At 39.0% G+C, this 12,221-nt stretch overlaps 1 protein-coding gene across 1 annotated transcript; it reads left to right on the top strand.

Moving 5' to 3' along the window:
- Nucleotides 1–5,698: 5,698 nt before the first annotated feature.
- LOC132057785 (uncharacterized) lies at nucleotides 5,699–6,710 on the top strand. Its single transcript, XM_059450390.1, has 2 exons — nucleotides 5,699–6,383; nucleotides 6,477–6,710. Exons 1-2 carry the CDS (start codon nucleotides 5,829–5,831, stop codon nucleotides 6,708–6,710), a joined length of 789 nt encoding a protein of 262 aa, XP_059306373.1. The 5' UTR covers nucleotides 5,699–5,828.
- The last annotated feature ends 5,511 nt before the right edge of the window (nucleotides 6,711–12,221 follow it).

Raw genomic sequence — 12,221 nt, 5'->3', positions numbered from 1 at the left:
CCTTTTTTTTTTTTGAAGTACCTATGCCCTGTTATGTTCAAGATGACTTTCTGCTCATGTCTTAGGTGCCTGATGAATGACGTATTTATGCCTATGATCCCTTCCTCCATGAGCCTTATTTTTTTTAACGCGGGTGTGGACTCACAGCAATAAGAGTAAACTATGTTGAACCATGTCCCATTCTGTAAGTATATCTAAGTTCCAAAGGTGATATCTTATCCGTGCCCTATGTCTCTAAGTACTCAAGAGTGAATCCTACAAGTTGTACTCCATGCAAATCACACTTATGTCTATTCTCACTTCAATATTCATAACCTAATGTCCAAATGCCAGGGTATATATCTTCGAAGTACTCATGTAAACACCATGTATCTCATGCCCCATGCCATGCTACTCATGTATTCATGTTTTATGCTATATTAATCCCGTTTCCATGTATGCATGTTCCATGTTATGTTCTTCAGTTGGATGTACCCATGCCACGTCTATGTTCTAAGACGAAGTGTCTCATATGATTCGTATGAATGATTCCTTTCTCTCAATCCTTTATGATCCGGTCACAATAACAAGCAAGATAAGCCAAGGTATTCATATCTATGTTTCAGAGCAAACAAGGTAAGGTTCGAAGTAAGGTATGTTCCAAGTTCAAAGTGAGATCCCTTCAGGTATTCTATGGTACTTATCTCAAAAGTATTCTACTCAGATTTGATGTATTCATGTCATGCCTACGCTAGAGCTTTATGAATACATATGTTAGGATCATATTCCTATTATATGACTCAAGTCTATCTCATTCGCACCGAGTTGCGCTTACATTCAAAGCCTAAGTCGTACCCATATCTTATATGTCAATCGTGATGGTGATATACAAACATCTATGATCAAGCCTCTAAGTGTTCAGATCTCATCTCCGCTCAGCATACAAATCTCCTGCGGTAACAATCATGTTTCGACATTTAGATCTCATGTTATGATATCTATGTTTACACGTATTCGTATTCGTATCTCATGATAGTTTAGCACTCATATATTCATGCCAGACAGTTTTCATGTATTTATGTCCCACGTCATGATCCTCATGCCCAGATAATCATGTAATGTTCGTGCCTATTTTCCAATAATCATGTCATTTGTGCCTACAGATTCTCTTCCAAACCCCACGTATAGTAATTATGTAATCATTCAGCCAATATCCATATGTTCAGGCCAGCTCAGTATTCATGTTAGCCACACTCAAGATTCAGTAATCACGTTATATCACATCATGCGTATTAAGATACCCTGTAAGGTTTTTGCTGGTATTTTAGTTAGCTGGCAGGAGTTTAAGCAATGTCGTGAGAGTCTGATTTACGAAGGAAGTCCTGCCATAATTTTGTAAATTCCAGAGTTAGTATTAATTCTTAACCACTATTCATAAATTGAGGACAAATGTTTCACGATTCTCGTTCATGTAGGTACTACTCAGTTTCATGTTCTCATGTACATGTTTCTATGTAATCACTATTCTGTTCTCATGATCCATGACCATGATCCTACGTAATCATATCAAGCTCTTATGTTTCATGTCATGTTGCATCACGTTCAAGTATTCATGACATGTCCAGCCATATTCTTAACCATGACCTATCATTCGAGGACGAATGATCCCAAGGGGGAGATATTGTAACACCTCGTGCATTCTTGCTAGGGTCCGACCCGGAAAGCAAGGGTATAATGGAACCAATATTAGGATTTAGGAAGTGTTTTGAAAACTAATCAAGTCATAAGAAGAGTATTTGGACAAAGCAAAGTCGGAAGCCTCTCTACAGAGGGTGTTTTCAAGTGAGTTTGCAGAAAGGCCTAATTCAAGCGACTATTGCCCCTTTATTAATAAGGAATTTGGGAAAACATCCTTAATGAAAGTTGTAGTCCTTTGAAATAGCTTTCCAACGGTATATTATGGAGGTCAAGAGGACATCTGTACAAAAAGTTATGGCCATTTTACTGAAGGATTGCAGAGCAGTTCGCTCACTGGTCATATTATACGGACGAATTATATGGTCCATATAATTTTATACGGACCGTATAAAATGGCCGTATTTCATGAAATTTTAGCTCGACATTCTGTTTTGCACCATGATTAAATATGGACATATTATACGGACCGTATAACTTTATACGGACCGTATAAATTGACCATATAGTTTTCCGACTCAGTTTAGTATAAATACGGGCCTTCAGTTCTTTTATTTCAATATTCACAATTCCAAGCCTTAGAACAAAGGTTTTCTTCTCTCATCCTTCCAAGACATCAAGGTAAGCCTACTCTAAGCATTCCAAGTCAATTCTAACATGTATTCATTAAATCTAATTAGGAAATCATTATTCCTAAGCTAGGATTTTCAAGAAAATCCATCTCAAGGTTCAAGATTCAAGATTTTGGAATTTTTCTTTAAAGATTCAGATTTTCCTCAATTTTTTGGAGCAATTAAGGTATGTAAAGTTACAATCTACGTGTGGGAACGTCCTTGTTCTTCCTCACGCCACGTTCTTCCATAATTATACAAAAGTACTCCTAAAACTAGGGTTTTAGCCATGTTCATGATAAATCCTAAGTCTATATACTATGATATACCATGCTTCTATGAATAGTTCGTTATTGTATTCTTGATGTTCCATTTTGGTTATTGAGAATCTATCCGTAATCCATAAAAACCCATAACTTGTATTCCATGGGTTCTTGCATGCATGATTTTAAAATAAAAATACTTATTTCATGAATAGCCTACATGTCTAGAAGTTTTCATGCAATTGTATTATATAATTACCTTTATGCCATGATTCAAGATATATACATGTTTACAAGTTATTTCATGAAACCATGCCTACAAGTTATTTTCGTGAAATCATGATTACAAGTCACTTACAAGTTAATTCACGAAAATCATGCGCTTCTTAGCCAACTATATATGTTCATGTTTTTGAGAGTTGCACAAATTACCGAGAAGGCTCAGATAGCCTGAAACTACGTAGCCACCGTAGGACAAGGATCGCTCCGCCCAGTTAGGACGATTCCTTAATTTTCCACTAAATGGATCCATCAGGCACGTTCCACCTTATACCCTGGCAAGGTATGGGGACTCTGCTGGTCCAGCGAGGTACCAGACTCCACGTACCCACGTGGTGATATCATGTTGTCGGGTTATGAAATGCTCTTCCTACTTACCATGTTTTACTCATGTTATATATGTATTTATGTTCATGTCAGATATTCATGTTCATGACCAAGTTTCAGTTTCAGCTCTTATCATTATCATTTCATGTGCTATGCTTATTCTTTCAGTTGCTTTACATACCAGTACATTCAATGTGCTGACGTCCCTTTTCTCTTGCCCGGGGGCTTGCATTTCACGATGTAGGTATTGATTTACAGGACAATAGATTTGCTTGTTAGGACATTACTCGTATCAGCATTTGGTGAGCCCCATCTCATTCGGAATTGTGTCTTTACTTCTATTTATGTCAGTTGTGCATTTAAGGTATGCCGAGGGCCTTGTCCCGACGAACAGTTTAGCAGTCAGATTCATGTCAGAGGTTTCATAAACTAGTTAGTCAGTCATGTTATGTCAGATATTCAGAGTCGGATTGCAATTTTGGCTCAGTATGGTAATTTCCACATCCACGTTTTCACAATTATTTTTATTAAATATTTATGACATTATGATTTATAAAGGCTCATCATATTTTCACGTTATAATTCCGCACATGTCATGTCATAATGATTCAGCAAGCCATGTGGTTCGCTCGGTCACATGCAGTAAGGCACCAAGTGTCATGTGTCGCCCAGGCCATGGTTCCGGGGGTGACACTAACCCAACATCTTAACATCACGGTGCATCAAGGCTCGAACCCGATGTCTTACCCTCATGGTGCATTGGGACTTGAACTCACTGTCTTACCCTCATATAATGTTTATCACAATTTGTCTCATTCACTCCAAGGAATGTAACATAATTTTGTTTAGTCACAACTAGGCATGTAATAATCTCATAATATATTTTAAAACCTTTTATTTCCTCGTAAATGCTGCTTCAGGAGCACATTTAATATCATAAAAATTGAGAATATTTTCTTATACATTTTCATAATTGATCTTAAATCTATTAGATCAATATTCATGTATTTTCAATCTTATGGATTAATTGAATGTCATAAAATATTGAAAAATAACATGCTGCTTACCTGATGAGGGCTTTCAAAGCTTATTCTTTCCTTGTATAGTTGTGAACTACAACTTTTTCACATTATTAGAAAACTTACAAAGAATAATATTTTTACAAACAATAGAGCAGTTCATCAGTAATATACATAGTAGGCATTTGAAAATATTTTCCCTTTTAGTGATCATGTAACCAACCATAATTAATAATACTTTAATCGTATTGTCACTTAATTTAACCATTATAAAGTTAAATGGTTAGTCATAATAAGCCTTTATGAAAATATTTATTAGCATTCTAATAGTCATGTGTTTCTTGCAATTCCGTAAGTAACATTTAGTAATGAAACAAATATGTATCTCTTATTATAACCGTTAACATTTACTGAAGATGCATCTAATGTTGATAACCAAATAAATATGACGATCATCACTCCCTTAATATGAACAGTGACCAAGGTACAATTAATTGCAGACATTCACAGATTAATGAGAACTTTAGTAATGCATGTGTAGAGTCTTTTATCATAGAGAAAAGTATTTTTCACACAAAGATTTCGTGTGATCGTTAATTGAGCAGCTAATTCACGGGCTAAATAGCTGCCGAATAAAATAATACATATGCAATCTCATATCGTAAACTGTCATAACTTACTTGTGTGTTAGATAACTTTGGAATTTTTTGAATAATAAACTAATACCAACTATGAGCGATAATTTTCTTATATCGTACCACATATATTCAAACACATAATAGTGATCAAGGTAAGATTATTTAAAGACAAACATGTGATTGTAATCTATCTATATATATTATAAAGCTAGGAAAAAGAAGAGTGATGTGGCACCTCTCTTTCGTCAAGGATTCCATTTATCTTTTCTCAAATTTTTGATTTTTTCTCTTTTTTTGGTCTAAAAAATCTGTAAAAAAAAAAAAAGTTATTGAAGATACCTCATTAATCATACTCCTTATTATTACTTCAATCTATTAAATTCTCTTAAACACATTTTATTTTATCAGTTATAAACCTTTCACCTTTCACCTACCCTATCTTTCCCTATTCTCATGGAAAAAACTACAACGGACTAAATTGGATATTGTTGATAGGTGAAGATCAATTTTATGTTAGTATTATTTTAAGAATAAATATCTTCTTAATTGTGAACATGTAACGTTCTCTCATTTAATTAGTATTATATTATGAAAATGAATTTCTTAATTGTGAGACATGCAATTGTTCTCTCATTTTCGGTTCATCAGCATTCCTCCATTTTGAGTTGAAGTTTTAGTTCTTTGATTTTAAGAAGAGAGGAAATATAGAGAAAAAATAAAAATTGGATCTTTAGGTGGGGATCAGTACTGCATAATGTTAGAATATGTAAATATTTAGTTACCATCTTTATCTCTGTAAATATATTAGAAGAATATTTAGTTACCATTATGGTTAGGTGTATATTTAGTTACCTTTATTATAGCCTAGGATCTTTGTATATATGGACCGGTTGACAAAGAAGAACACACGCAGATTTTTACCTTCTTTCATGGTATCAGACTAGGGCACGATTCTGCTCCTCTCTCTTCCGCCATCCCTGCGTCATCCTCATCTTCTTTCTCCTCTAATTAGCCACCATGACTGATTCCTCCTCATCTGATTCCACCAAGTCCTTCTTCCACCCAGCTTTGGCTGTCTCCAACATAAAAAATCACATCTCTATTACTCTTGAGATGGAAAACGTCCACTATGGGACATGGGCGGAACTCTTCAAAATCCACGTCAAATCCCACAGAGTCCTCCACCATATCCTTCCACCGGAGTCCGGAAAAGAAAAGGTGCCCAAAACCGATGCTGAAAAAGAGTTATGGTTGACTCTTGATGCCACGGTTCTTCAATGGATTTATGCTACCATCTCTACTGACCTATTGCATACTATCCTTGAACCCGACTCCTCGGCCATGGATGCTTGGAATAGGCTGTGTGACATATTCCAGGACAACAAAAATTCTCGAGCCATCACTCTTGAGCATGAATTTTCTCACACCAATATGGAGGACTTCCCTAATGCTTCCGCGTATTGTCAACGACTCAAGATTCTATCCGATCAACTCAAGAACGTCGGTGCTCCAGTCTCCAACAACCGCTTCGTCCTTCAAATGGTAGCCGGACTCACTGACGCCTATAAGGCGGTGGGCACATTCATCCGTCAAAGCAATCCCCTTCCTCTCTTTTATCGAGCCCGTTCCATGCTCATTCTTGAAGAAATAGGCTTTACCAAATAGCTTGCCACGGGATCCACTATTGCCATGCTTGCTCGGGATTACGACGATAATCTCTCTTCTGGAAATAACCACCCAAACTGTCAGAATAACAGTGGTAAAAAGCATCAAAACCGTAGAAACAATGGTGGAAAGAACCGTGGCAGAGGCGGTGGCAATAGGGGCAGTGGCAACCGAAACAGTGGTGGTTTCGGTAGTGGACGCGGTAGCTGGCAGCAGCACCATGACCAGCAGTAACAATGGCAACAGCCTTGGATGGGGAATGCACAGCAATGGCAGTGGCCCTTCATGCCGTGGCATGTGCCTCCTTATCCGTATCCAACCACTCCAAGGCCCAGGACTAACACTCAACAGAGGCAAGCTGACATACTTTGGCCACGTCCACCACAAGCTTACTCTACCAACGTTCAGCCCACTCCAACCGACATCGAGGGCCGATGCACACACTTGGGCTCACTCCTCCAGATGCAAATTGGTACATGGATACCGCAACTACTTCTCATATGACATCCGCGCAAGGTAATCTCTCGTCTTATTTTAATTTGAGCAATAATCGTGGTATAATTGTCGGAAATGATCATTCAATTCCAATTCGTGGTTATGGTCATACCAACTTGGCTCCCCCCAACCCACTTTTAGCTTTAAAAAATGTTCTTCATGCTCCTCATCTTATCAAGAACCTAGTCTCAGTTCAAAAATTCACTATAGATAACTCAGTTTCTGTTGAATTTGATCCTTTTAGTTTTTCTGTGAAGGATTACCGGACGGGGATGCGTCTAATGAGATGTGATAGTCAGGGCGAGCTTTATCCCATCACCACCACACCACCATCTTCTTTTGCAGCTTTAACTTCATCTATGTGGCATGATCGCTTAGGTCATCCGAGAGCACCTATTTTCGACTCCCTTAGGCTAAATAAATTTATTGAATGTAATGGACCGATTAAATCTCATGTTTGTCATTCCTGGACTCTTGGAAAACATATTAAATTTCCATTTGTTGCATCTCATTCACAAACATGTATGCCGTTTGATATTATCCATAGTGATCTTTAGACATCTCCCGTTTTGAGCTTTTCGGGCCACAAATATTATGTTTTGTTCTTGGATGATTACTCTAATTTTTTGTGGAAATTTCCCTTATCAACTAAGTCTCAAACGTTTCCCACTTTCTTAGTCGTTCGAAATTTCATTCGCACTCAATTTGAACGAGAAATAAAGAACATTCAATGCGATAATGGTCGGGAATTTGATAACGGTCCATTCTGGGAGTTTTGCAAATCTAATGGCTTGTCTTTTTGCCTCTCCTGTCCTCGTACCTCATCACAAAATGGAAAGGCCGAAAAAAAATTCGAACAATCAACAACATGGTTCGCACTTTACTCACTCATGCGTTCTTACCTCCTTCATTTTGGCATCATGCATTACAAATGGCCTCCTACCTCCTCAACATTCTTCCTCATAAAGGATTAGCCTATCAATCTCCTCTCAAAGTACTATATCACAAAGACCCATCCTATTCTCATCTTCGGGTGTTCGGTTGCCTATGTTACCCCATATTCCCATCTAATACCATTAACAAGCTTCAAGCTTGTTCCACCCCATGTGTGTTTTTAGGCTATCCATCCCATCATCGTGGTTACAAATGCTATGATTTATCATCCAAGAAAATCATCATAAGTCGTCATGTCATGTTCAATGAAACCCAATTTCCATTTGCTAAGCTGCATACTCCCTTAGATCGTCACCATTATGACTTTCTGGATGATGGACCCTCTCCTTATGTAATCCACCACTTAGCCTCGCAAACCAGCCCACCTTCCAGCAACCACACTCCACTGCCCACTGGTCCTAGCAGTCCACCACCCACGGCCACATCTGCCTCACCCTCAGATGCTACCGCCAGCCCCACTGTCCAGCCCACGACCAGTTCCGGCCCAAGCCCACCAGTCCACTGTCCTCTTCCAGCCCAAAAATCGATCACTAGGAGTCAACATGGTATTGTTAAGCCTAACCCAAAATACAGCTTCATTACTCATGCTTCCAAATCTCCTCTTCCTCGTAACCCCGTGTCTGCCTTACGTGACTCGAATTGGAAAATGGCCATGGAAGATGAATATAGGGCTCTTATTAAAAATAAGACGTGGGAGTTAGTGTCCCGCCCACCTAATGTCCATGTTATTCGATTTATGTGGATTTTTAGGCATAAAGAAAACTCTGACGGTTCCTTTGAGAGGCATAAAGCCCGACTTGTAGGTGATGGCAAAACTCAACAGATTGGCATGGATTGTGGTGATACTTTTAGCCAATGGTGAAACCGGCGACCATCCACACTGTTCTCAGTCTAGCTCTCTCTAATGCTTGGCCTATTCACCAACTTAATGTGAAAAATGCTTTCTTACATGGTGAACTCGAGGAAACTGTCTACATGCATCAACCCGTGGGTTTTCGAGACCCCACACATCCTGACTATGTCTGCTTACTAAAGAAGTCCTTATATGGCATCAAGAAAGCTCCATGGGCCTGGTACAAACGATTTGCTGACTATGTTTCTAGTATTGGCTTCACCCACAGCAAGTCTGATCATTCTCTGCTCATCTACCGAAAAGGTATTGATATGGCGTATCTTCTTTTGTATGTGGATGATATCATCTTGACTACCTCCTCTGATGATCTTCGCAAGTCTATCATGACACTTCTCAACTCTGAATTTGCTATGATGGATTTGGGACCACTCAGTTATTTCTTGGGAATAGCTGTTACTCGTCATGCAGGTGGTTTATTTTTATCTTAAAAGAAGTATGCCGAAGAGATCATAGAACGAGCTAGCATGTTGTCTTGTAGGCCAAGTGCCACTCCAGTTGACACCAAACTGAAGTTAAGTGCCACTTCTACCTCACCATTTAAGGATCCTTCACTTTATCGCAGCCTGGCAGGTGCACTGCAATATCTCACTTTCACGAGACTAGACATTTCGTATGTTGTGCAATAGATTTGTCTATTCATGCATAACCCGATGGAGGTCCATATGAATGCTCTCAAACATATTGTGCACTATATTAAGGGAACCCTTGATCATGGCTTGCATCTTTATCCATCTAAACCCACCACTCTCATTTCGTATACGGATGCAGATTGGGGTGGTTGTCCAGATACCAGGTGTTCGACTTCTGGTTATTGTGTCTTTCTTGGTGATAATCTCATTTCTTGGTCCGCCAAGCGTGTCACGACCCAACCCCGTAGGCCGTAACTAGTGCCCAAGCTGGACACTCGTACACACCTGTTACTATAGTCAGTCCATAACTAGCATACTAAGAACTTATACATAAACGAAGGTAAGCTATCATAACATGCAGTATTCCAAAATATATATACATATGCAAGCCGATAAGGCTGCCACGGCGGATGGGACCGCCCCAAAGCATAAATCACCCAGACATAACCGAACAGTAACTATTCACAACCCACACATGTATCCACAAACCTCTAAGAGTGACAACAGAATCATATGACGGGACAGGGCCCCACCGTACCCCTGAATAGACATATGCATATACAATGGAAGTGTCTGTACCAAAATATAGGCTCCGGAACAAGGGAGCGCTCCAAGCCAGCAGAATGGATGTCCTAAACTGGCGGATCACCAAAACGATCATCTGTACCTGCGGGCATGAAACGCAGCCCCCGAAGAAAGGGGGTCAGTACGGAATATGTACTGAGCATGTAAAGCATGGAATGCAGTAAGCAGAATCGTACTGAAGTAAGGAGTATAGAAAATCATAAGGCTTGCCTCTGAAACATAAATCATGCGTATCAATATCATATCCAGCCCATTATGGGACTGAGTGACATAAGTAAATAATCATCAAGTACATATGCATGTATAACGTGTCCCGGCCCTCTAGTGAGGGACTCGGTAAATAAAATCATCATATACATGTACATATAACGTGCCCCGACCCTCTAGTGAGGGACGCGGTGAATGAAGTCATCATATGCCATCCTGGCCGCCTCCCCCATATCATCATATCATCATCATATCATATAACGTGCCCCGGCCCTCTAGAGAGGGACGCGGTGAAGATCATCATATACATATAACGTGCCCCGGCCCTCTAGTGAGGGACGCGGTGAATAATGCAGTGGAGTTGTGCACGAATACATGCCCTGGCCCGGGACTCAGTGAAAGAAGTAATAACAGCTAGCACGAGTAGAGTAGTGAGAAATCATATGCATATAAATCCTCATTTCAGACTCGATAGATAAGTAGACAAATCAACGCTCGAGTATCCAAATAATAGTCACACTTAGGACTCTTGAAATATCATTACGAAGTACGTCACATAACATCTCAGGGATCATAAACATGTATCAAGCCAATCCGAGCCCGCCTATGAAAGTTACGGGCATTATTCATTGTAGAAATCTCTACGAACATATCATAGCAATCCGAGACCATATATGAAAGTTAGGGACATTATACGACATAAAATCCTTTTGGAGCAAAAACTCTTTATACAACATTTGAAATCCAATCATACAAAAGACATAAGGACCATAGTTCGACTATATTAAGAGTGCCAATCATCAAGAAGTGAATAAGAATCGTAGACATGCTCGGATCTTAGGAGTAGAGTTACCCCGAGGCTCGTATCGTATCATATGTTATATCCCGCATTTTTGCACATTATGATAGGTTGGAGACAAAACCATTCCGGGATACAAAGTCGGGACTTTTGACCTTCGATTTGATTTTGAGACATAAGTTGTTCATGAATTTGTTGGTGTGGGACAATTAGGAAAATTTGGGACCAAAATTGTAGTATTGGAAAGTTGAAAATCATGCAAAATTGGCCTTGTGGCCGTGTGGCTTGATTGGATGGTCCCACACATTTTGTGTTCAATTTTAATTGCTCCAACACATATGTGTGGGCCATAGACACTTGTGCAATTCATATGGGAGCTTAAAAGATGACTTCTAAGTCATCTTTTATTCATTACAACACTTAGAAAAAAAAATAAGAAGTTGAAGAACCTCCAAGCTATGGCTCTCGGCCAAGACCACAAAATTTGAAGTCAAATTCTAGCCATCCCAAAATTATTTCCTTGATACAAATCCACTAATTTGAGGTCCCTAAGTAACGTGGAAGTGTTGTTCGGGTCATCCAACCATCCGTTGTGTGGATCGCAAACCCTAGCTTACTTGTGAAGTTGAAGAAGAAAGGTAAGAATTAATCATGTTCTATGTGTTATAAAGGTTGTATGTATGTTGTAGTATGTTAAAATGGGTGAAAATCATGAAATATGGCATGTTGGAGTGAAGGTGGTGTGTGTAGTATATAGCCGTGTGAGGTGTGTGTGTGTTGTGTTGTGTTGAAGCAATGAATTAATGTCTAGTTAGCATGTGGTGATTGTTGTAGAGTGGAGAAATGAATGAGAATCATAAATATGTGCATGTGTAGTGTTGGCCGAATATGGGTCATATGATATGGCGATGAATGGATTAATTCTACTTAACGTTTTAGTTGGTGTCGTATGAATTTCATGATGAGAATGAGAGTTTAATGACTCAAATTGGTGTTGTAATTGTTGTGGACTGATTTGGAGGTTATTGTACATTTGATGTAATTTGTATATTTATGAGAATGATATCGTTATAGTGTGGAGTGTTGATACAAATCATGATTCGGAAGTTAGAAATGGACCATAGTTGTGTCTCGGGTTTGGGGACAGTTTTCGGGCAAATTGG

This window comes from Lycium ferocissimum, chromosome 5 (assembly GCF_029784015.1).
Source record: "Lycium ferocissimum isolate CSIRO_LF1 chromosome 5, AGI_CSIRO_Lferr_CH_V1, whole genome shotgun sequence".
NCBI classification, from domain to species: domain Eukaryota; kingdom Viridiplantae; phylum Streptophyta; class Magnoliopsida; order Solanales; family Solanaceae; genus Lycium; species Lycium ferocissimum.
Note: the sequence above shows the minus strand (reverse complement) of the source record. Positions and strands in the feature narration are given on the sequence as shown.